Genomic DNA, 26,125 nt, shown 5'->3' on the forward strand with positions numbered 1-26,125 from the left:
GGTTCGTTTTAGTCATCTTAGCTCACATTTCGAAAATCAGGTCAAATGGATTATCAGAAGAGAAGTTACGGCGGCTCAAAGTCGCCGTGGTCGGTTCAACCGACCACGTGTATTGAGAAGTTAACCTGCAGTAGTAACTCAATCAAATTAATTGGTGAAATTTATTTGTGAATAATTAATTCGGAGGGATGACAGAAGTTGGAAGAGGTAAACAAGCGGCTGGGCTGTACACAGAAAAGTCGAAAGTCGTTGATACCGTGGAGGGAACCTGTTTGGCACAGAAATAAGTTACTTTTTTTTCTCGATTTTTTTTTTATATTTTATATAAAAAGAAGTTGTGTCTGATGAGTTGGTTATTGATTGTACTCTGCGTCGATCTCGCAAATGAGATCCATGATCTTGGGCATCAGCGATGGAAGTTGATCGTAGGAGTCGATGTTGAAAACGTACTTTAGAAAATCGATCATTTCCGGTTCAAAGAGAAAACTGTTTACCTGTGGATTGCCCGAAACTGATGCCATTTCGGTTTTTGAAGCTTCACCGACGCCGATGGTAATGTAGCGCGTTGTTTTGTCAGTTCGAATTCGTCGGACAACAGCGTCCAACGCAGATGCGGAATAAGTTTTCTTTGCTAAAATCAGCCGTCAAGGATTGCGAAAATAAAACTGAACGTACAGGCTGTGAGGATGGCGATGCCAGGCTTGTCAGGTCTTCGACCCATTGCCTCAAGGAAGGAGAAATTGACGAGGAATGCGAGAGCTCGCTCGATTCGCAAGTCTCGGCCGCTGAAGTTGATGCTGTCGACTTTTGAGAGAAGAGTTGGCTTCGGACTTGTGGCGGAATCAAGGAGGAAAACTGACGGTGACACTTTTTCTCCTGAATAACCAGCAACGGTGACCTAGAAAAGTGTTAAAACTCCATTTTATGGCGAAAAACTGTACCTTTGCACTGGAAGCGCCAACTTCGAAAGAATCAATCATCTCCTTCGCAAATGCTTTTGTGGCTGCAAGACCGGAATCACCAATATCAACGTTTGTATCGAGCAACAGCGCCAAATCAAAGGTACCAATCGGGGGACATTTCACTGAATAAGGGTTCTCTTCCTTGATTTCAGAAAAAAAATTACCTCCAACACAGCTGAAGCTTCCCTTGGTGTCTTCGCATTTCTCAGAAGCGGCGCAGGTATGAGCACCAGTCGCGCACTCGTCAATATCTAAGTAGAAAATTTAATAAATGAAGGATTATTTAACGATCTTACTCATGCAAAGCATTCCATTGCCCTTGTATCCGTCCTTGCAGGCGCATTCGAAGCTTCCAACAAGATTAGTGCACGTAGCGTCAGGATGGCAAGCTTGGGACGCGCACTCGTTGATATCCTCGCAACCATTTCCACGGTCTTCGTAGCCGTTGGCACAGGCGCATTTGAATGATCCGATCGTATTGGTGCACATGCTCGCAGACTCGCAAGTATGTCGCCCGTTAACGCATTCGTTTTCATCCTGACAAGCTCCTGGATTTCCTTGGAAACCAGTTTTGCAAGTGCAGACGTAGGCGCCAACAGTGTTTGTACAATCAGAATCGGCAGCGCAAGGAGACGAGACTTGGCATTCGTTGACATCGGAGCATTGGAATCCGTTACCGGCGAAACCAGCTTTACAAGAACACGTGTACGCCTGGAAGGTATCCGAACAGACAGCGTTGACATTGCACTTATGAGTTCCTTGAGCACATTCATTGACTGCCACGGGTCCTCTTTCTGCAATTGTCGTTGTGGAAGTCGCGTAGCTGGTTGTTGTCGTATCGTACTCGGTAGTCTCCTGCGCAGCCATCCAACTGTTCATTGTTGTTCGCGAAGTAGGTCGAGTTGTAACTGGTCGATTGGTAGCAACAGCAACAATTGGCTTCATTGGTGGCATCCATCTTAGTGGAGTTGTAGCTGGTTGTGTTCTTTGAGTCGTTCTCTGAGTAGTTGGTGCTCGAGTAGTGACAGGTCTGCGAGTAGTGATTGGTTTTCGAGTTGTTCGAGGGACGAAAGCAGGCTTGGCAGTGGGCTTCTGGAAACTTGGCTTGGCCGGACTGTTGGAATTGAAGAAGCTTCGAGACCAAGTACTTGTTCCTGGCTTCTTCGGAGCAACAGATTGCGCTCTTCCTGGCAGGAACGCTTGATACTGTGGTCCTGCTGGTTTTCCAAAAGATCCTGGTGATTTTTGCTCTTGCTGAGTTATTATTGGAGCTGTTGCTGCTTTTGGAACACAGTAGCCAGTCGGTGTCATTGTCTCGTACATTCCACAGATGCACTCGAATTCTGTATTCGACAGTCGAGAGCATTGCTGAGTGGAAAAACAAGGGCTCGACTCACATGGGTCGATTTCTTCGCCATCTTCATCGGCCGATCCAGTGGCGCTGGAGAACTGCATCGCCTCATTTCGAGCTTCTTCGATTCGTTGAGCGCGGACCTCGGCCGTGTTGAAGCATTCTTTGCCGTCTCCTTCGTAGCTGTCAAGACAAGAGCACTCATACGAGCCAGGGGTGTTGGTGCACTTCGCAGCGACGTGACAATCGTGAATATCAAAGGCGCATTCGTTGATATCAGCGCAAATATTTTCGCCATCGCCTTCGAATCCTTCCAAGCACTCACACTTTGCCTCGTGTTTCTTCCATCCCGAGATGACCTTGCACTCAGCGTTTTTGTGACATTTCTCGTGGCGGCAAACGTCATTTACACATTCGTCTTTTTGATTCTTTGCGTAGCCATCAGCGCAGACGCATTCGTAGCTGCCTGGGGTGTTGCTGCAGACTGTTTTAGGAATATCGGAACAAAGGAGAGATTTTTCGAAGCATTCATCGATGTCCTCACATTTTTCAAAGCCGTTGCCCTTGAATCCGTCTTTGCAAGAGCATTGGATTGTCGCTTCGTCTTTCGGAACGCAATCAGCATTCTCAGCGCAAGTGGAGTTACCCATTTCTGGGCAAAGATCCTTGACGCAGTTGATTCCATCGCCAAAGTATCCCTCTTCACACTCGCAGGTAAAGTCGCCAGGTGTATTTGTACACTTTGCGTTTGGCGAGCAATTGTGCTTTCTGGTCGAGCACTCGTTGATATCGATGCATTCAAAACCGTCGCCGTAATATCCAGAAGGACACTGGCAGGAGTAACCGCCGCCGAAGTTGTGACAAGTGGCAATGGCTGCGCAATCGTGTTGAAGAGAGTAGCACTCGTCGACGTCGACACAGGTGCGTCCGTCGCCCTTGAAGCCGGACTTGCACTTGCATTGGAAGCTGCCGACGCGGTTGATGCAGAAGGCCCCTTCGCCGCAGTTGTGAGTGCCGAGAGCGCACTCGTCAGCATCTTCGCAGACAATGCCGTCTCCTTCGTATCCTTCTTCACAAGTGCACTGGTATGATCCGACTGTATTCTGACAAGTGGCCAGCGAGCTGCATCGGTTGTTTTCTGCCTTGAGACATTCATTACGGTCGGTGCAGCTGTAGCCATTGCCCCAGAAGCCGTCCTTGCAAGTGCATTCAGAAGTAGTGGGCGACGTGGCCTTGCAATCGGCATTCACGTGACAAGACGCATTGTCGCATGCTTTCGAGGGTTGGCAGTCGAATCCGTCGCCGATCATTTCAGGCGGGCAGCTACACTCGTATGCGCCAGGAGTATTGACGCACGTGGCGTTGCCGTGGCACTCGTGCATTTCCAATCCGCACTCGTCCAAATCCTCGCAATAGAAACCGTTCCCGCGGAAGCCAGCATTACATACGCATGAAGCATCGTTTCCGATTCCCATGCAGAAGGCGTCTGGGTGACAGTTTTTAGTTGCACAGATTCCGGGAGATTTTGCGGGCAAGCAGCTGTCGCCGTTTTGTTGGAAACCGTCTTCGCAAGTGCACTTGTAGGAGCCAAAGGTGTTGGTGCAGCGCATATTCGGCTCTAGATTTTTATGAAGGGTCGAAAGAGCATATAAAACTTACGGCTGCAAAGCGTGGTATCACGGCATTCGTTATCATCAACGCAGGTTTGTCCAGAGCCAAAGAATCCCTCCTTGCAAGTGCAAATGAATCCACCTTCTGTATTGGCGCATTCTGCCTGTTCATCACAATTGTGACCTCCCTCGATGCACTCGTCGATTTCAATGCAAGTCTTGCCGTCTCCCTAAATTCCTCGTTAGACTCGAAGATTCCTAGCGGTTTCCGCGGACAGATGGAATGTGAACTCCCGTTCGGTGGCATTTTTATAATGGAAGAATGGGACTTTACCTTGAATCCTTCGGGACAGGAGCATTCGTACGAGCCACGAGTGTTGCGACAAACACCGTATCGAAGATCGCACTCGGCCGTGCCTTCAGCGCATTCGTCGACGTCTTAAAATAAATTCATATTAAGGGCAAGACACCGAATTTTCAATCTTATTTCTGCTCGAATTTAACAAGCAAACACCCTTGTTCTTGCGCTCAAAATTATTTTTAGAGCACTTTCTTGTTCCCTTCTTCCTCAAGAATTGGGGTCTTTGATGACCTGATAACATATATTTTCGACAGAAAACACTTACCATCGCACTTGAGCTGGTCGGAACTCGAGGCCCATTTCCCACGCCAGTCGCATTTGCGCGAAGTTTCGCCGGAAACGCGGCGGAAGCCCTCAGTGCAAGCCATTCTGAAATCGAGTTTTAGTATGTTCCACGCCCTGTCCACGTGTCCTTCAATTAAAATCTGAGATTTCAAGAATAGAAGCCAGGCAGTCTCGTGTTTTGGGTACTTACTCGCACTCGGTCGAGGTACAGGAAGTAATGTCAATGACAGGAATGTCGCGGAGGGCGGAGCACTTCGATTTGACACACTGCTCTCCACTGCCGAGGTAGCCAGCAGCGCAGATGCACTAAAACGATCAAAAACTGTCTTAAAAAACAGGGTCAAACCTTGAAGGAGCCAGCAGTATTGACGCATTTTTGACCAACAGACTTGCAATTATGGCTGCCATTATCGCATTCATTGATGTCAACGCATTTTCCTTTAATAGAAAATTAAGCAAACATTGCCTTAAAAGATCAGAACTGTAGAAAGCTGAGCTCGGCAATCTGTGCAGAAAACCTGAGTCAGGGTCTAAAAGAGCTGAAATGAAAAGCCGCGCAGAGGCTCTTTTTAAAACGAAGCCGCGAAGCGGCTTGGCTAGAATTCTTTATAGATTGTAATGGTATTATTCGCTGTGCGGCTTTTCATTTCATCTCTTTCAGACCCTGACACAGGTTTTCTACACAGGTTGCCGAGCCCAGGTAGAGAGAATACAAACCTGCAGAGACTTTGAAGCCATCCTTGCATTTGCACTTGTAACTGCCAACAGTATTGACGCACTCGGCACCAGGACAAGCTGATCGAAGTGAAATTGTTTTTCCTAAAAAAAAGTTTTAAGCCGAATAAAGAGGGATGGAAAATTTCTAATGACGTCGAAGAATGGCTTTTGCACCAAGACTGGGTCCGATAATGGTCATTATCAGGAGGACTTAGATGGATTCAGAAGCGAATCATCCAAAACAGAATAAGATAAAAATTGAATTAAATTGATAAAATGAAGCGGTTTAAAATAATTGAGTGTTGCAATCCAACAACTCCATTTTCTGGAAATGGCATGCAAATTTCGACCTAAACGTCTTGATTTCTTACCGCTATCTGAATTTCGATTAGCTCCAAATTGATCGACGTTTTTCGTGATTTTGCTATTGGGCCAAAATAATGAAAAGAAGGGGGAGGGATTAAATTCAATATTCAAGAATATTTTTGTGGCGCATCTGGTGAGTTCGGAAAAGAATCAACCAAATAATAGTTAAATTTTAGGAGATAAAATGAGTGTTGTCAAGCAGCAGCTCAAAATCATCATGAAAGTCATCTTGATGCTCAGAATTGACTGTAATGAAGTATCTTACCGCTACTTGACAAATCATAGAGTAGTAGAAACGTGTCGTTGCTGTCCAACTCTTTAGAAATATAATAAAAAAGAAAAGTTAAAAAATTATTGCAAAAGGCAACACAACCTGGGCGCGATGGCGAGTTATTAAAACAAACATTACATCAAATTCTTTATTTTCTAAAACGGCGGCACGCCATTTGAGCTCAATTACATAGTTGTAAAAAAATATTATCTATCTTTGTTTTGGAAAATGTGGCGGCGTACTAATTTAATTTATCATTATTACATGTTATTAAATACAAATAAGATAACATCGTTTATTCAATAACCCAGCTTAAAGTTAGAGTCTCTAGCCCAATAATTCTTTAGATAACCCCTAAGAGTAAGAAACAACTCGCTTATGTCAAGAATGAAGCGTCGTTTGTGAATTCTAGCACGCTCTTAGGCAAGAAGCTGCTGGATAATCGCATTCCGGAAATCTATTTTCTGACGCTGCTGATTCTCAACAGGATGTGCCCCTGGCTGACCGAAATCGACACGGGCAAACGAGAACAATCCGCGCTGCCTTGATATCCTTCTTCATCCCCCGGAGGGTTAACCCTCTAACGCGGCTTTTTTGGCATTATACATTTTACAACTCAGACAAAATTGCATCATCAAATCTGATTAGTATCGTGCTGACGACATGGAAAAATAAAAAAGATGAAAAATTTCGCGTCGATTTCACGCACAAGCCAATTTTTTTATCATCGAGTTGTGGTGCAATTATCTAAGCACGTAAATTGGCCGATTACTCGCGCCGCACATGCTGTGGCCGCTGCATTCTTCAGCTTTAAAACTCAGAGACCATCGGACAGATTTGCTTTTTTACCTTTCTTAGGAGTGACCATTTCGCGCAGGACTCCTACAATGCACTCGTCAACGTCTTCGCAAGTTTTTCCGTCGCCGGAGTAGCCATCTTTGCAGCGGCATTTGAAGCCTTTTCCGGTGTTCTGAAGGGATTTTAAGCAAATGACACCCTTATTTTCAGAATTATTCAGGGAAATCCTGACTGACTTACAGTAATTTCACTTTAATTACTAGCATTCTTACAATCTACTCAATTAACTCCTACAAAGTATCGCTCTAATCGTGCATTTCATTATCTACTGCCCTAGTACTGTCAGTTGTTCACTGAAGCATCCAATGAACGAGAAAATGCGCACACTTACCAAGCAACTAGCATTGACGTCGCAATCGTGAAGCCCAAGAGCACACTCGTCTCTTTCCCTGCAGACGCCACCGGAGCGGAAGTGTCCTTCTTGACATTGGCAGGTGAAACCGCCATCGCGATTTTCGCACTTTTCGCCTGCGTTACTGATTCAAGGGTTTTCGCTTTCATTCAATATCAGAATTTCTCCCCGAAAATTCTAGGAAGGGTCCTTAGGCTTTTTTGAGAAGTAGAAACCCTTAACAATTGTGCGTGCCCATGGTGCACTCGTCGATATCAACGCAAGTATCCGGAGCATTTTTCGGAGCAAAGAAACCTCCATCGCAAGCACATTCGTGTCCTCCCTTTTTGAGCGGAATACAGACTTTCGGGAATCTACAGTTGTGTTCTCCAGCGAGACAAGCATCGACCATTTCACACGTGAGTCCGTCGCCAATGAAACCTAAAATGAAGCTTGAGAAGCTGGCGCTTTGATTGAGTTCGTATGAGTGAAAAGAGACGTTTCTAATCTGCAATTAAGACGATCAATCAGACAGGTATGTTGTAAATTTTTTGTAATATTTTTCATTATTTATGATATAAAAACGACATAAGATCAGATGGAAAAGCCGCAGCTTATTTCAAGATCCATCTGTTTTTTTTCGGATTACAATATCAATTATTAATTGACAATTAAGTCCCAGACGAAGAATATGAAACCAGTTGATTGATATGTTTTTTTCTTGAATCCATCAAGGTGCCTCCTTATATAATCGTTTGACGACAAAGTTCAGCTGTAGGCAGATTTAATCTCAACTCCCAAATCAATTTCAATAGTGTCTTATTGAGAACCAGCTGATTTCCGTCATCGTTTATATAAAAAAAACATAATAGAGAGGTCAAATGAATCAAGCCGTCAATCGAACTTTGGCAATGATATGTTACCATGTACAGTTTCTTACTGTACTTGAAATGAAATGAGAGAAACACGTTTTTACCTAATTAAGGATTTATCAAATGCCCGTTTTACAAGTGTGATAAAAAAAGAATCCGCTTACGAAATCAAACACGTCGGCCAACACGCTTTAGCTGTGTTCCGAAATTTAGGGAAATCGAAAAACGATTAATTACCAGGTTTGCAGGTGCACTCGTGCCCGCCAATAACGTTCTTGCATTTGGCGTTTCTGTCGCAATCGCTGCCCATCGAACTGGCGCATTCGTCAATGTCGGAGCAGTCGCGCCCGTTTCCTTCGTATCCGGACTAGTGAGGGCTGAGGGCTACCTGCCACTTAGCAGAGAGAGTGGGAGGGGCGCTTGAATTTGGTAACGCCGTAGTTTGACGATAACCGTTCGTTTTCTAACAGGCTTCATTTTAGTCGTTTTTATCGATTTCAAAAGAATAATATGAATAAATGCTGAGTTATGGCCTCTTATATCATCTTCAATTCATTCAAAAATTTAAGAATATTAAAAAGCAATTATAGATTCAAAGCTTAGATTTTCCATAATTTGAGATTGCGACACTGAAATTACATCCGGATTAAATTATTTTAAATTGCGGTTGCCAATTAAGAAAGAATAATTTAAGGATATTTTCTTCAAAATCTTACATAAACCTTGGTAACTTATCAATGCCAATTTTCTCTAAGAATATTTTCTATTTCGCCTTTTTTTCCGAAAAATCACGGGCGGACAGATTATCCTCAGCCGTTCCTTGCATTTGCATTGGAAGCTGCCCTCGTTGTCGATGCAAATCGCGTGCTCGTGGCATCCTGCGAGTCCCTCGGCGCATTCATCGACGTTGACGCATCCGACGCCGGCGCGCGACTTGAATCCATCCGGACAAGCGCACACGAACGTTCCGTGCTGATTTTTGCACTCAGCGCCTGGCGGACAAGGATTTGGAGAGCAACGATCGGGCTCTTCGCAAGTGACGCCGTCCTTAGTGAATCCAGCGGGGCAAGCGCAATCGTATCCGCCTTCAAAGTTGACGCAGACGGCGTTGGTTCCACAAGAGTGTTCGTTGTTTTCACATTCGTCGATGTCGGTGCAGCTGAAGCCGTCGCCGGTAAAGCCAGTTGGACAGGAGCAGTCGTAGCTGCCAACAGTGTTGGTGCATTTAGCAGAAGCGTGACAGGTATGAGATCCATCTTCGCATTCGTTGATGTCTACGAAGAAATTTTTATCGAAAGAAAAATGACTTTTGTCACGAAAAAAGACTTTTTTTTCAATAAAAATGACTTTTGTAACGAAAAAAACACTTTTGTCACGAAAAAAGATTTTTGTCACGAAAAATGACTTTTGTCACGAAAAATGATTTTTGTCACGAAAAAAGATTTTTGTCACGAAAAATGACTTTTGTCACGAAAAATGATTTTTGTCACGAAACAAGACTTTTGTCACGAAAAAAGACTTTTGTCACGAAAAAACACATTTGTCATGAAAAAAGACTTTTTTCAGGAAAAAACTTTTGATAATACGCTCCGGGGCGCTGATCTTTTTGAATTTGGCCAATTTTCGGCAGTAAAAATAGTAAGCTGTTCCAACAAAGGGCGCTGAATAAAATGCTAATCGATCTGATTTGGATCGCTCCTCCGCCACCGCCGGAGTCAGCAGGGCCCCATCTAACGACGTGTGTTTTGCGTCACGATTTTGATTCCAGCTAAACAACTCTAACCGCCCGTCAGCGTCAATTTATATCTTCTTGCGGTGAACTTGCCAAAAACAAAAACCAACGCATTTTTTCCCAACTTGAATGCAAAATGGTACGTGAAGCAAAAGATGGCTTACCGTTGCAGGAAGCGCCATCGCCTTCAAATCCCGGGGCACAGTTGCACTTGTAGCTGCCTAAAATGTTGACGCAGGAAGAGTCTTTTGGACAAGTTGCGACTCCGTTTTTGCACTCGTTGACATCTTAAAATATATGAATAGAAATAGGTAATTAAGAAGTCAATTAGCCGTCAATTTATCTGAAGGAGGTACCATCTTAATCTTATGAAAACATCAAAATCACTGATTTAAAATCTTGATTTCGACCAATTAAAACATTATTTTAAATAAAATAGCAGCTAAAATTAACGATATCTTGATGAATGGATTGACTATCTTGATGGAATTTAACTCTCTTAATTGACTCCTTTATTTTAATTTCTAAGTTCTCGAATATATCAACGGCTTTTCTTACGCTCTTTTTGAATAAGTTTTTCTCTTACCGTAGCATCCAGTTTTCGGATTTCCACTGTATCCAGGCGCGCACTGGCACTCGAACGAGCCGGGCTTGTTGACGCATCTGGTTCCCTTGGCGTTGCAGTTGTGGTTGCCAGTGGCGCATTCGTTGATGTCCTCGCAGGCGAGGCCGTCTCCTTTGAAGCCAGCTCGGCAGGCGCACTTGTGGGAGCCGAGTGTATTTGTGCAAATCGCATAAGGAGAGCATTGATGAGTTCCAGCAATGCATTCGTCCTGGTCTAAAGGGAATTCGTTAGTTTGACCAATCAAAAGGCTCGATGGCAGATTTTCGCTATCACAAGACATCGATGTAGCGCCAAGTTATTACTCGGCGTGGCTTTTCTATCTTATCAATTATTAGCTTTCCGCTTTGGGTCGAGAAACGCGATAAGGTGCCTTTCTAAAGTTGTTCTTTCCCAATCCATCTGGCTATTCACATGCGATAAGTCCGATTCCTGCCGAGTCGGATGAACCGGCGAACGTGAGTGCTCTCTTATCAGAAAATTGGATTGTTTTATTTTTTATTTAGAAATATTTTTTCTGTATTCTATTTTTAAGAATGCCCATTAAAATAAATCGATAATCAGTATTTATTAATTTTTTTATATTTATTATTTAATTTATTAAAAATAACTATTTAATTTAATATTTTGATTAAAAATGAATATTTATAAAATTACTCTCTTTGGTCCTTTTGAGCCTTTCTTTTATGGAGAAAGTAGACCATCGAAATTTTTGCGTCGCGGAAAGAGTAATTTAACGACACTTAGTTTTGGTGGAACGCTACTTGTTGAGGTACTGGTGGTGCTGGTGCAGCCAGCAGGCGGTGTGGCTGCTTTGGTGCCGAGGGGGCCACTCGTGAAAACTCGCGGCGGGCAGCTTACGAGCGCCCTCGTTCAGCGCGTGACGAATCGTTTTCCCGGGCTTAGGGCCACCCACCGCTCTCTTGCAAAGCTAACATCTCGATTTAAAAAAATGGAAAACTAAGAAAAGACGATGAAAAGCAGAGATTTCCTGACCAACTCGAAGAGGAAGAAGTTATAAAACAAAGAGAAATCATCGAAGAAAAGAAAAACTAAAACTCGAGCTTGAAATTTCAAAAAATAAAAAGAAAATTATGGGCGATTTTTTCACAATTGTGCTGATTGGCATGGCCATCAGCGTGGCAGTTTTTGCTTTTGGATTGATTCAGGTAAGATCTTCCGTTTCTTTTCGACCCTTTTTTCCCTTTTTTTTGTCCCAAAATCGATTATTGAAATTATTTCAGAAATAGTTCCTTTGACCTTGATTTAGTTAAAGACTATTTAAAATGCATACAGTACATTTTTCGACCTCCGTCTCTTTTGATCCAGATATGTAATCGACTTTGCATGTTTTGAGAAATAATACGCGGCATTTACGGTAAAAATAGACTGGCGGGTGCATGTGATGCTTTGAATCGCAAATACGCGAAAAACTTGCTTATCATTGCGCAACAGTCTTCTTACTTTGTGTCCATATTTTGGACACTCATAACTTGCTTTTTATAAATAAAAAATAAACTTGAGCATTTCTAGTTAAAACCTAAAAGCAGTCTTTCCCTTAAGTTTACTGTAGCAAAATCGCTTATTCACCCAAATTTTTCTAGCAGCCCCGAAGACGCCAGCTGACAACGACCCAAAAAACCGCTGCCGAGATCAGAAATCGGCACGCCGTGCTGACCCCTGCACGCATTTGCACAGGAGTGACTACCCAACCGCGGGCTGAGCTCACAAACATCTAAACCCCAAAACCAGTAGCTCTCTTTGTATATTTTTCCTACTTCGAAAAGACGTCTATCTCCATCCCACCCGTATTTCTTACAATTTTTTATTACCCATAACTAAGGAATAAAAAAAAACGAGGACCATGAATGTCATGAAACAACGAAAATTAACCCTGTTTGAGTTTCAATCTAATGCAAGAAACAAGGTGACTTTTAGACCCCCACCCCCCTTTACTCCCCCCTAAACCCCCCTTCAAAATTCAGACTCGATTTTCGCCGATTTGGGCTGTTTTGATTGGATCCCGGTACTGGCAACTGCGGGTCCCACGTGACGATTCAAATTTTCGACGCAAAATCGACTCGAAAGCCAATTTTTCGACACGGAAAGAACGAAGAAAAGATTTTTCAAAAAAGCCTGTGTCAAAAAACTGAAACTGAACTGCATGTCGTAGAAATTGCACAGTTAATAAATGTGCAGATTTGTACATAACAAAACTCAATTTGTATTTTTTACCTCTGCATCCTTTTCGAAGATCACCAATCATGCCCTCCTTGCATTTGCATCTGTAGCCTCCTGGAACATTGATGCATTGAATATTCGGCTTTCCAGTGCACTGATTTTTGACAGCGCACTCGTCAATGTCCTCGCATTCGCCTCGGAAAGCACTTCCAAGATCTTTGAAGCCTTTCTTGCATTTGCATCGATGAGTTCCGACGTAGTTCTTGCAGGACGCATTGGAATCGCACTAGAAAGTAGGTCAATTTCGAAGTTTTTAGAAAAAGAAGAAAAAATGCTAGTCTTCAAGAAATTCATTCACTCATTCATTCATTCATTGAGAGTCAGATACCTTGTGCATTCCAGCTGCGCACTCGTCCATGTCAACGCAAAGTTTGACCCCGTCGCCTCGGTATCCTGTTTTGCACTGTTTTAAGGGTCACGACTTTCATCCATCACGTAGAGAGGGGTTATCATTCGAGCCTATAATTCGAGCCATCCAATATCTCTAGAATCTGGGCTAGTGGTTAGGGTAAGGGACTGGAAACTCTTAACGGGGGTTCAAAGACCCCCGGTTTAGGCCTTAGGTAGGGGGTCCCGGGGGGGGGGCGTACCCCCCTGGGTTCGGTTTAGCGTTAGGGGCAGCTCGATTGATAACCCCCTACTACCATCCATCATCATACAAAGAAGAAGTCTTTTTCGACCCTTTCCTTGCATCTGTATCCCCCAGGTTCGTTGAAGCACTCAGCTCGCTCGTGACAAACATCATCCTTTTCGCACTCATTGATGTCCTCGCACTTCCACCCGTTGCCCTTAAAACCATCGATGCACATGCAACCGTAGCCGCCCGGTTTGTTCCAGCACTTGCCACCGAGAGGCGTGCAGTTGTGATCGCCAGTTTCGCACTCGTTGATATCCTGCGCCAGGTTACGCCACGGTCGGTCGATTTAAAAAACCGCATCGTGGCTGTAACCTCCGCCTTGCACGTAAAGCCGTCGCCCTCGAAGCCCTTTTTGCACTCGCAGGTTACGCTGCCCACGGTGTTGGTGCAGATCGCATTGTCCGAGCAGGGGTTGTCTTGAACGCATTCGTCCACATCTTGAACATTTTAATTAGCTTGAACTCAAAAAATAAAAATGACAATTAGAAAATTTTTCAAAAAAAAAACACATCTCTTAAAAAAACACACACTTCGGAGGGATGGTGTCTGGAACCGAGAAAAAAAATTTCGACAAATTTTGCGTGGGCGGCTACTCGGTTGCTGATTGGCCGATTTTTCGAATTCAGGCTTCTGATTGGTCGAAAATCTCCACGTAAAATTTGTCGAAATGTTTTTGTCGGTTCCAGACACCTCCCCGCATCGAAGAATTTCTATTGCATAAAAACATGCATGATTCTCTGCACTTGGCGTTCAGACATCTCTTTTTAGAAGGTCTCGATTGCTAAGTGCGATAAACTGGCGCTCGGGTCGCACGCGGCCGACATGGTGTCGGTGGCGTTGGTGTCGCAGGTGCTGCAGGTGCGAGCGCCTTTTCTGGGACTTCTTCTAGGCTTATTTGGACTGAGCTTGTGGAGCCGTCACAAAATATTCGCCCAGTCCAAATAACCATCACGCAGGCGCAAAAATAAACCCCGCGCCGCTCCTTCTACTGTTTCCCCGACCGCACATTACGTAAGCAGCGAGCTAGAGGCACAGTGAGTCGCGGGCAGCCGCCAATCTCGCCACAAAGTGCGGTAATTATAAAACTTATTTCTTCCGGGTAAAAAAGTTTTTTCCCTCATCCGGAAAATTTCAATAAAAAAAACGGATAAAAAAGTGATCGTTTCCAGGATTTTTTTCAAGAGGGATTTCCAAACTCCTGCTCCTGGCCTTACTCCGACAATTATTCACATCTGATAAGCTCTAACTCTGTGCTGGAAATGCAAATCTGAAAAGAAGGTTGTTAATGAAGCTTGACTCAGATGCAGTGCATCTAAAATAACCTCGGTGTTTCTTTTTGTTTCGTTGCTTTTGATAGGGTTAACGTGCTTGCATAGGCTTATTTCCCGGGTGGTTGCTAAATCCGCTAGGAAGGGGGCCACGGAAGCTTTTAAAATCCGTCCTGGGCGGAGCAAACTCGGCCCAACCCGCCAAAATTGACGAAAAATACCGTAATTTAAAAAAGGGAGTATCCGTCAATGGAGGTTTGAAATCATAATTGCTCGTTTCTTGTTTGAAAATTTAGGAAGAAAGGATCGTCACGTCAGGAAAGACACGTTCAACGAGCAAATCAGATAACGCCTGACGGCTGATAAAAATTGGCGACGCTGAAAGGGCAACAAGGACTGACGCCGCTTCCTGGAAAGCTCGAGATCGAGTCAGTCTTGATTTCTGCTTGGGATATTCTCAAATGAAATTTGTGAAATTTAATGTGATAAAGATGAGCTACATGTAGCCATAAACTCGATCAGATAATTACTAGCTCCTGACAAACGGTCCTTGATTATCCACCCCATAATCTCTTGCCTATCCATCCGATCCATCCGACGCTCAAGCCGTTCTTGAGCACCCTAGCCTGTTTTCAACTCGATTGATGACGACGCTCCTTCGAACGTCGTCTCAAGCCTTTTGCGTGCTTCATATACTTCTTTTTCAGCAAGCCAGTCGTCATATAATTGAATTTGCTTCTGACGCAACGCGATAAGTTCCGATTTACGGGACTTGAAAGCTTTCCAGTTTATCTTTTTTCTTTTATCTCCTCGCTCGTCATCTAAAACAAAAAAAAATAATAAAAATATTCTCATTGCAATAATTATCAAAGAAATTTTTCAAAAAAAAACTTCTAACGATAGGAAGTCTGGCCGGTAATTAATTCATTTTTCTATTCTATTGACTCACACAATATTCGTTTCAGCTCGTCATCATCCTCATCCTTCTCCGCGACAATGGTACTCCATGGACGCAAAGTTGCCCTTGGAGTTGTCGTTCTCGTTGTTGCTGTTGTTTTTGTTGTTGTTGGCACTTTTGAAGTGTTTGCCATTTGTCTTCGTCGGAGTATCTGATCGAGCAGGCTTCTTCTGTCAAAAGTCGAAGAAGGAGCTTTGAAAGACGTCGTCGTTGTCATCGTTGTTGTACTAATTGTTGTAGTTGTCGTTGAGCTTGACTGAATCATTTGCCGATGCCGCATGAGTCGCTGAAGAAGACTATCTCGTCCATCGGGAATTTGTTCTGGTTGAAGTATTTCTGGCATCGTTAGTGTTGTTGTGGATTTTGTCGTCGTTGTTGATTTTGTTGTTGTCGAAATTTTTGCGGCTGCTGTTTTTCGCCTCTGAAGCATGAGTTTCTGAAGAAAACTAGCTCTTCTGTCGACGGATTCTTCCGTAGTCGCGATCTCAGAGTATGAAGTTGAAGGCGGAATCGTTGTTCTCATTTGTTGTAATCTATTCATCCTCATTCTCTCCAATAATTCTTTTCGTTTGTCAATGTATTTCGTCGATTGGGAAAATACAGGCTTCGGAGTTGAAATAATTTCGTCCTTGTCCGGAGCAATTAATTCACTTCGAAGCGTCATTATATCTCTCACAGAGAATGTTTTTCCGCCCTTCGCGAGCTCTTTTAGTCTCTCTTTCATCCTCATTACTTCTTGAATCGACATTCTTGACGGCGGAGCTCCTGCTGGTCGAAATTCGGGAGGAAGAACTCGCACTTTACTGTTTTCTTCCATTTCAAGTCGGGCGCGAATCGAGCTTTTATGCGCCAACCCGTGCCCAAGTTTCAACTCGATGGTTGGTTGTGTCGTCGGGATCGTTGTTGTTTTCACAGTTGTAGTTGTAGTGACTGTAGTCGTCGTCCTCGTAGTGGTCGTCCACCAGGAAGTTCTCGGAGGGCCAACATTGATATCAAGGAGGAAATCGCCTCCGCCAGAGGCTTTTTCATAAGCAGCAAGAACTCTTTGATCCCAAAAAACAGTCGCGTTTCCTATTTATTGAACTTTCAAGAAACGATCTTTTAGTAATAAAAACCCGGAAGAAATAGTTTTGTCCATATTCCTCAAATTTAAAAAAAAACAAATTTCCAGATTTTCCATATTCTGGTCGATAAAATTGCCCTGTTTTGACATAATTTTGTAAAAAAAAAATGATTTACCGGCGCAGCTTGAAGTTCCATCGCCATAATAGCCTGGGAGACATTCGCAAGCGTATGTTCCTGGATAATTGACGCAATGGCCCAAGCTGTGGCATCGTGGTCGGATGGTATCGCACTCGTTGACATCGTCACATCGAGTTCCGTCGCCATTGAAGTCGATGAAACCGTTGGGGCAAGTGCACACGTGGCTACCAATGGTGTTTGTACAGGAAGCGTGTTCATCGCAATCGGATTTGCCAGTGAGACACTCGTTTACGTCAGAGCAGGAGAAGCCGTCGCCAGTGTAGCCCTTTTTGCACTCGCATTTGCCCATGTTGGCGTAGTTTACACATTCACCCATGGGACCGCATTTTGTTCCTGTTTTGGGTTAGGCTTTACGCTTTAAAATACTAGAAAGAAAGTCTCTAACCCTGAGTCCTTTGAGCAAGCACCAATCAGTGCCAGTCGAAGCCTGAGCAAATGCACCGTCAGAATAGACATTGTAAGTTTCAGCGGCAACAACGAAGAAGTAGTCTGTGTTTCCATCAAGTCCTTCGATAATCACTTCGTTGAGGATTCCATCAACGAGAGCTGGCGATTCTGGGTACGCGTTTGGAGCATGGGGAAAGAAAGAGATTCGGTAGTGTTCTCGATTACCGCCCGAGTGATTCCAAGTGAGCTTGACTTTATTGGCAGAAATGCTTTCTGCTTCGACGTTGTGGGGATCTTCAGGAATGGTAGCAAAAAGCATTCGCTGGGGAACAGATTCTTTCTGCCCGACCATTGAGTAAAGATTGGCTTCGTAGCGGGTTCCAGGAAGAAGATCGTCAAGTTGGAATTTGTTACTTTGACCGGAAACGATTTCCATTTTTGCTTCGAGTTGAGTTCCGAATTTGAGTTGAATCGGCGAATCAGGATCAGCTACCGGCTTTATGAGGATTACGATCAACAGAATGTTCTTGAAAAAGTATTACACTAAAGAGCGTCAAGCGAATTCAACAGAGCATGAACAACAATCTTCTGTATTTATCGGCATTCCGGCATCTATACTACGTATGTACAGAGGCAAAAGTTTGAGCCTTTGAAATGTTACAATCTCTTACGATGGGCCAAGGACCATGGTCGATGGCTCTATCTTGTAATCAAATTATTTTCGAATCCTGTAGAAAATTCTACTGTATTATTTTTTTTTGTTTTTGAATATTCATAGCCAGATAGTATGGATCGAAATTTATCCTTGATTCAAAAATAATTTGCCAGTAAGAAGAAGTATTAGGGCCACCGTAAAAGATTGTAACAATTTGAAAGACTCATACTTTTATCTTGTGTACATAGTCTTTGCTCTACAACTATCAGCTATAGAATGTATACTTTGTTACTCTGGTATATTGTCAGAAAACATGCTTTAACAAATTAGATATTTCTGTCGCACTCCCTAAAGGTTATCAGGATAGTGTACCAGAATAAGCTATAATTTAAGGTAGTTTATACTCAATATATGAAAATACAAGATGTGCTATGTAATTTAAGAATAGAGGATAAAAATCCCTCCCTTGTATTCAATCTTGTATCGCTCTCGTTTGCCGGCTGGATGTTGCCAGAACAATTCAGCCGATGTAGCATCCATGTTTCTTGTTTCAAACTTAACCGGGATCGAGGATGAGGGCAAGGATGAGCTGGCCATTCCCGTGCTTGTCAATCCTCCTCCGCCGGCAGCGTTGAAGCCGAACATATTTCTATTCTGCATCGTATTCTGCTGTTGTCGCGCGTCAACAAGGCCATTTTCAATTTGGAAGGCAAGTTTGGCAGCTTGTCTTTCTGCTTCACGCATTTTTTCTTCCTTTGCTTCAGCGTCGTATCGTTTGGCCCAAGTAGCGATGGAAGCTTGCTGATATTGCGTGAGTTGTCCGTCCGAAACGCGGTCAGAGTAGTAAATTGGTCGTTCGCCGGGATTCGTTGTCGCTGCGCCAGCTCCTCCAGCGAAAGGATCAGTACCGAGCCGAGAAGTCATTTGGCCGGACAAGCTTGTCGTGAGAGCTGCACCATCTCGAAGCTGGACTTCGTAAGACGAATATGGAAGAGCTTCACCAAGGGCTTGAGGGCAATTATCAGCGTAATCATTGTAGTATCCATTCCACGAAATTCCAACTTGAGGGTCAAGAGATCGATCATCAAGAGTCAATGTGTAGAGACTCGCGTCTTTGCAACTCGCTGGAATGTCGCTTGAATATTGAGAAGGCTGGAAATCAACTGAGAAGCCAATGTATCCATGTTCTTCCTGCCAGCCTATCTGCTCGAGCTCAAAGTAACCACTGTTGATATTGGAGTTGGCGAGGACGACACAAGCGTGCCAAAAGTTGATACGCTGGATGTTGCAGCCGGCTGGAACTTGAACTTGGAGACCAAACGGAGCAAGCGGCTTTGGATTCGGAAGGAAAAAGTGGCCATTCGCGCCTTGAGTCCAGGAGAGAGGACCGGAAAGAAATTCCATCGATGGTGTTGTCGATTCAGGAACGTAAACGGCTCCGGAATCGCCAAGCAGAGCAAGCTGCGTGTCTCGATCTGGGTACATAATTTCACAGGTATCGAGAAGTGCGGAAGCATCAATGGGATCGTTCCATTCGTAAAGTGAGAAAATGTAAGCATTGGCGTCCAGGCAGCTCATTTGATCAGCCTGAGGAAATTTGATTCGCAAGCCGATGAATTCCGTTCCCAAGTCGGTTCCGTTCTGGTAGAGAAGGAGATTGGCGACATTGTCGCCATAAACAGCTGTGGCGTTTCCGTCATTGTTGAGATCGGAGTTGACAGTGTTGATGCAAGCTTGATAAGTGAGAACTGTTTGAACATTGCATCCTTCAGGGAAGGCGATCTGCAATTGCCACGGGTTCTCCGCTGGTGGCATGGCGTCCGGAAGCCAGATTCGCATCCAACCGACTTCTTCACCGACAGAGACCCATTCGACCTCGAGATCGCCGGAAGTATGACCCGGTCCATCGTAATTATTGACCATCAGATCGAGGAAAGCTTGATCGATGACTTCATCGCCGCCGAGAATAATGTTCTCTGGATAAGCTGGATCTGTGCTAGGAGGAGTCCACGGAAGCTCGCCAGGGCACTTGTCTGGATCAGTTGACCACTGGAGAGTCATTCCATCGATGTTATCCGAAGCGTGGCTGCCTCGAGCGACAAGGGTGAGTGAGTAGGCAGTTTCATCGAAGCAAGCAGCCGAGCCGCCCCAGTAATTATTCTGATCAAAGCTCTGATCAGCTTCAAAGACAATTCCAATGTTTTGATGATCATGGTGCCATCCAACTTGGTAGACATAAAAAGTACTGTTCGACAAGCTAGAAGCGTAGGGGTCCATACAACCGTGCCAGATGTCTAGAGATTGGAGCTGACAGCCAGGAGGGAATTCGAGAAGGACTTGCCAGGCTCCAAGAGGTCGTTCGCTTGGAAGGTTGAGTTTGATCTCGCCTCCATGCCCCCACTGTCGGATAAAGTCGACAACTGGCTCCGTGATTGTATCACATCGAGTACCAAAATAGCCGTCTTGGCAGTCGCATGTAAAGGTGTAATTGGTGTAGTCGGAAATGCAGATTCCATCGTTAGCGCAAGTCTTATCGTTGCAGTAGTCGACGACATTTGTTCCGGGTGGAAACGGCCAGGAAGAGAAAAATTCAGAGAAATCCTCCGTGGGAAGAGAGATTCCGCTTGGGTACTCGTCGTAGAGTTCTCGTTCCCGAATTCCGGCAACAGTCGCTTGGAAAAGAGCATTGGCAACGAGGGAGGGTTCATTGCGCGTGTAATCCTTTCGGTTGTCCTCCCAAAAGCCAGAAGTAGCATCTGGGCCGCCCATAATAGCTCCTTCGAGTGTGAATTCATTTGGGGTGTATTTGTCCTCAAACATGCCCCAACCACAATCTTTCCCAATAGGACACGCCGAGTCTCTGTGATGCGGTCTCGTCGGTGGGTTGTGCCCGTAGCCGACCATGTAGCTCCGCTCACCAGCGCCAAGGACGTCGATAACGAGTTGTTTAGCAAAGTTGACGAAGTCAGTTTCAGTCTGGCCCGACACGACGTGATTGGCAGCGTAGAGGCAGATATAGGCGACACCAGAAGTTGCGCCAAAGTTGTGCCAGTCGGTCATTCGGAGAAAACCGTCGGCATTGTATTGGGTCTGGTAGTTAGTGCAGAAGTCGATGATCATTTGTACTCCAGGAGCGCTTGTATCAGAAGTCAGCAAAGCGTGGTAAACCATCACGGCAATGGTTTTATCATCAGTGGAAAATTCTAAATTATTTTTTAAAAATTTCAAATTCTTGATTCATTTTTCAATTCCGAGTTCCAAATTCCGAATGCAATTAAAAGTGAACAAGGCGTGAGAGCATCGGAACACCCGTGCAAAAGGGCAAGAATGGAAATCACATTTTGCGGCGCAGATTTATTAATTTTTCGCCCCGCGATGCGCTTTTTTTTTGTCTTACCTGATGGTGCGGACAAATCCAGGCCGAATTCTGCGATGTAGTCTTCGGCTCTGGTGAGGTACTGGTTATTGCCTGTCGCATAATATAGCCAAAGAGCAGCCCAAGCAAGCTCATCACCAAACTCCGACGATGGATGAAATTGTCGCGCAGAAGCAAAAGCCTCGTTTTCATCATATTCGCCACGGTAAAGCTCAGCAAATTCGAACAAGTCCATCGCATGGGAAAGACATAGATTCGAGTAGTCAGTATCGTCTTTAAACAAGACTGCGGCTGCGGCCAAAGCTGCGGCTGTTTCTGCGGCAACGTCTGATCCAGGAGTTTCTTCTTCAATCGCGAGGGCTGGACGATCCATGGTCATGTACTCTGAGCGCACCCATTCGGCGTGGTCGAGTTCGGAGAGACCAACTTGGGCGTAGAATACGTATTTCTCAGGGTGCGCTTTGATGAAATAGTCGGTAGCCCATTTGACTTGCTTGAAGAGATCGAGTTTCATTCCCATCTCAGCGTACGCGTTGCCAAATTCGATGCCAGACCAAGCAATCATCGTCGTCGCAAAAGCCATCGGGAAGCCCCATTTAACATGATCACCTCCAGTGTAATATCCTCCCACAAGATCTAGATACGCATCTCCTCCGTCTCCTAGAGCTGAATCTCCGCGCCACTCAACATCAAGCTGATCTGGCGGAAGCTTGCCACTTCTTTGCGCAACGAAAAACTTGACGCAGAGATCGAGGATCTGTCGCATATTGTGAGTCACTTGTCCCGGTCCGCCGATGCCCCCGTATCCGTCAGTGTTCATAAAGCTCATTTGCCATTGAGGAACTTCAACGTTAGCAAATGGCGGTTCTCCGATCGTCGCTCCCATCAAATCGAACTGGAGGAGTTGGCCTTCTTGTAGGAATCCATTGTGCTCCTGGTTGATGATCGCGTAGTCGGTTAAATTCTGGCTCCAGTCGACAATGATCACCGTCCACATTGTCAAGTCAGCGACCGGCTTGGAAAAGTGCAGGACAAGTTGCCACTGGCCATTTGTCGTTTCAATTACAGGAATGGTCACTAGGGCCTTGAAGCCCGTCATCGTCTCGCCAGAGACATCGTCGACTTCTTCCCAGGAGTCGGTGACGCGCCAGACGACCTCGTCCCAGGTTGAAGCGGGCGCGGCGGTGGTGACAGGCGCGAACGAACCGCCAAAGCCACCGGTGCCCCGCGCACCACTGTCCAGATCATACCCATTGTACGTGTATCCGAGTTGGGCTGAAACTGAGATCCAGAGATTGACGAGCGAGATGAGCCCACAGCCACGCGCTCCGATCATGAAAATTCCTAAAGAAAAAAAAAATAACTATCATTCAAACTTTTTCAATTGTTGAAAATTTGAGTTCGAAAGATGCTCTATCAAAGATATGAAAAGAAGTTTTCAAAAAGTTCACGATAACAACTCAACCGAAAAATTTCGCTTTATTTGAAAATACCAGATTAAATGATTTCTAAGACGCAAATTGCGGCTCTATTATAGAGAAAATATTAATTAAACCACATGGTTTTGAAAACGTCAGAAAATAAGTGAAGCTTGAAAATCTGGGGAACCATCAACACATGCGTTCCATTTTCCTTTATATAACGAAGACGTCATTTCAGAAAGAACATCTGAAATAGTATTTATTCCATGAATACCCCAGTCAATCAAATATTGATCAAAGAATAAGTGACGCTATTGATGGTACTTTTAATTTGATAGTATGACGCAAATTATATTGCCAAGGTCCCATGGTTCAATGGTCGAAATACAACATAATGCGGCTTAAATTGCTAGATGTGCTGAAAAATGAACTCAAAAGAAGCAAAAGAAGCAATTTAGGCTGGCTTGGGGGTTGTTTAACCCCTGGCTGGTTGTTTAACCCTTGTGGCCGGCTAAGCCAAATAAGGTGCCCCCGGAGTTCCACAAAACGTGCGATAATCCTACTTAGTTTCTAGTAGAAGCCAAGCTGGAAAAATACACACAGCCTGAATTTCTGAATTCTCGAATATTTGGTTTTCAGACTTTGAAAAAGACCTTCGTAAAGTCGTAATAATTCGTGATAGGCCGCCATTTGAAAACGCTAAGGGCAAGATCTGAGAATGTAAATTTATCAGCAATGTAAATCATGCTCAATCAGGGATGAGCTGGACATGCCTTCAGCCTTTTTGTTAAAAGACAGATTCTTAAATCATGTAAAAATCATGTCTTTGGAACAAAATTTAGATGAAGTGATATCTTTTAAAAGTCTGTTTCATACTTAATTTATACGTAAAATACCATTTTAGCACAATAAACGATAGTGTATCAACGATAGAGAACTATCTTTTCACACGTCGAAATTTGATTAAGATAAAAAAGTAATAAAAATTGCAGTGATATGATCACTTTATCTCTTTCTCAGTCTCTCTCTGAAATTTTCATTCGAAAATATTTCGAAAATTCGAAAATAAGGGTATCACTATGTTAAGTCGAAAATCGAATTTTTTTAAGAAAAAAATGACGAAATTGATGTTGACAGCCTTAAGAAACAAATTCTTTTTTTTTTCTTGAAAGAAGTGATAGTTACAGTAACTTACTGTTTGATTTCTGATTCGGGGCGGCCAGAAGGTCTCTCGGCTTCTAACTAAGTGTCTCTGAAATTTCGTTTGTTTTTTCCGAAGAAAATCAGTTCTATCTGGACATTAGAGAAAGTCTGTTTCTATTTTTCGTATTCGTTGAAAAAATTGAAAAACACAAATGTTACTCCATTACGGATTTACGCGGAGGCGCGCGTTTCGCTCTCCACCACCGCTCTGGCGCCATCGTCCTTTTTTTCTCATCTTTGCAAGCACCACTTTCGATCTCTTTTGCAGCTCCTGAGACTAGCAATTTCGCGCATTTTCCCGATCAAGCACCAGAATGCACCAGCAACTTGTCATTATCGCGTAACGTGCGCGACACCCGGTTAACGAAAAAATGAGCTTAGAAAATTTCCCAGCCACGTTCTTTAGGATCTACCCAGTGAAATTGAAATAACGAGTCATAGATACTGAAATGAGGGGGAATTTATCGCCGATGCCGCATTCGACAGAAGCTTTTCGGGCGGATTTTTTTCGACTAAAAATGGTGACATCCTTATTTAGCCTGCTATAAACACTTTAACGGATTAAATTCATCCCGAAAAGGATGCCAATTTAACGGATTTTCGAGCTTCTCGAAAAGAGTTCGAAATCTGAAAGGAAAGTGCCAGTGGCAGCTGTCAATTGACTGCCAAAAGCTGCCGATTCCGACACTATATATAAAAATTTAAAGTCAAACTAAGTTCAAAACAGTCTTAACAACAAGTTAAACATATAAAAGAGACGTTATTCGAAATATAAACGTCTCTTTTGATAAGTAAAATGGAATAAAATAGATCTCGGAAAATCTCCAATAACGAATTTTGATGTTTTTGACGTCAAATTTTGAAAACTGAAAATAAATAATAACTATTATTTCTTCTGAGAAAAAACCATCTTGGCTGGGTCAACTTAATTTTGTTAGTTAGTGATAACACGAAGAATGTATCGTGTGTTTTAGGAAGCTCAACTAAGCAAATTGCCGGGCTATGACAAAGCTGGGGAGAACATGTTCTTAGTAAATTATTGATTGAACGCGAATTTATGTTGAAAACATAGCGCGAGTCACGATTTACGTAACTGCTAATAGAAAGGTTATTCGGTAAGTTGGTGAAGTCTCTGTCGATTTTTTATTGAGCTTTGATCGTGACTGATACCTTTTGACAACTTTTGACTGTTTTTCCCGTCTGACACAAATGAACTCTCAATATTCCGAAAGTAATGGACCATTACTAATAGTGCTTAAAAACGGTGAGCGATTTATAAAAATGACTAGCTCAAGAAATTCTCATGAGTATAATATTTTCGTCCGACGATGACTGCCTTGGAAATTCTATTTTGAAATTGTGTTTTTGACTGACTCACCATCACGTCGAAAACGGAGATGAAATTTAATCAATCAATCGGCAGTTTCCTTGTCCGCTAATAATGACGTATTACAAGAATGAGGAAATTCTCCGAGAAAACGCTTCACCCAAAAGCTTTAATTGAAATGATCTTTGTTTTCCTCGAAAAAGATAATTGATCAAGATACTTCAGCAATAAATATAAGGCATTAGCTCAAAGGATAGTTGATGTTTTCTTTAAAAATTCAAACATATTGTACCTGTTCTTACGCTAGACGAAAGGTTGTTAAAGAAACCTGTGAGAAGTAAAGTCACAATGAAGTTTCTGACACTTTGACATTTGGAAGTTGTGATTCAGACCAAGACCTGACAGGTCGTTTGATTTGGCAGTTCAGAAATAGTCTCAAAATGACCTGAATAATATACCGTCGGAAAATTTGCATATCGACCCATTTTTGGTTGAGGGGCCGTAGACACGTTTTGAAAATGATGATTTCTGAAGGCATACCGGTATTTAAGCGCCTTACTCAAAAATGGCTCGATGTTCCGGCGTTAATAATGACGAGGAATAATTTATAATATAATTTGTTTTTCCGTGAGAATCCCTAATCATAACCATGAATGATTCTCTGATGCTTAGCTTCAATTTTCTCCCTCTAAAATGCTAATATCCAGATGTGCCGAATGACGACGACGTGACGACGTGATGACGATTCAAGGGTAGTAGGGGGTTATCATTCGGGCTTCCTCTAATCCTAAACCTAACCAAGGGGGCTACGCCCCCCGGGACCCCCCCCCAAGGCATAAACCAGGGGGCTTTGCCCCCTGGCCCCCCTTAAGAGTTCCCAGTCCCTAACCCTAACCATTAGCTCAGATTCTAGAGATATTGGATGGCTCGAATCATAGGCCCGAATGATAACCCCTCTCTTCGGATTCAAGAGCTCAAAAAAGTCGGTAAAACTCAATTTTCATTTCTTCTTTCATGTCAATTAGAAAAATAACCTTTCAACCAATAAATT

General features: G+C 43.6%; 3 protein-coding genes across 3 annotated transcripts; all 3 read right to left on the minus strand.

Annotated features, from left to right (window-relative positions):
- Positions 1 to 157: 157 nt before the first annotated feature.
- LOC145712254 (uncharacterized) lies at positions 158 to 7,259 on the minus strand (the record flags this gene model as incomplete). The annotated part of the gene is made up of 14 exons (XM_081789942.1): positions 158 to 449; positions 495 to 631; positions 676 to 898; positions 942 to 1,084; positions 1,127 to 1,213; positions 1,259 to 3,931; positions 3,973 to 4,153; positions 4,258 to 4,361; positions 4,550 to 4,653; positions 4,760 to 4,875; positions 4,916 to 5,007; positions 5,287 to 5,388; positions 6,773 to 6,893; positions 7,113 to 7,259. Coding segments are annotated over 14 exons (4,326 nt in total), but the record flags the coding sequence as incomplete, so codon positions are not given.
- Positions 7,260 to 7,350: 91 nt separating this feature from the next.
- On the minus strand, positions 7,351 to 17,034 carry LOC145712255 (uncharacterized). Its single transcript, XM_081789943.1, has 10 exons — positions 16,682 to 17,034; positions 13,535 to 13,653; positions 13,266 to 13,472; positions 12,908 to 12,982; positions 12,574 to 12,805; positions 10,303 to 10,554; positions 9,881 to 10,003; positions 8,777 to 9,258; positions 8,222 to 8,351; positions 7,351 to 7,553 (listed from the first exon to the last, which is right to left on the minus strand). The coding sequence occupies exons 1-10, from the start codon at positions 17,019 to 17,021 to the stop codon at positions 7,351 to 7,353; spliced, it is 2,163 nt and encodes a 720-aa protein (XP_081646069.1). The 5' UTR covers positions 17,022 to 17,034.
- Positions 17,035 to 18,185: 1,151 nt separating this feature from the next.
- Positions 18,186 to 23,961, minus strand: LOC145712256 (uncharacterized). Its single transcript, XM_081789944.1, has 3 exons — positions 23,740 to 23,961; positions 21,145 to 22,467; positions 18,186 to 20,950 (listed from the first exon to the last, which is right to left on the minus strand). Exons 2-3 carry the CDS (start codon positions 22,457 to 22,459, stop codon positions 18,186 to 18,188), a joined length of 4,080 nt encoding a protein of 1,359 aa, XP_081646070.1. The 5' UTR covers positions 22,460 to 22,467; positions 23,740 to 23,961.
- Positions 23,962 to 26,125: the final 2,164 nt, after the last annotated feature.

The sequence above is a fragment of the Oikopleura dioica genome, chromosome 1 (genome assembly GCF_907165135.1).
Source record: "Oikopleura dioica chromosome 1, OKI2018_I68_1.0, whole genome shotgun sequence".
In the NCBI taxonomy this organism is placed as follows: domain Eukaryota; kingdom Metazoa; phylum Chordata; class Appendicularia; order Copelata; family Oikopleuridae; genus Oikopleura; species Oikopleura dioica.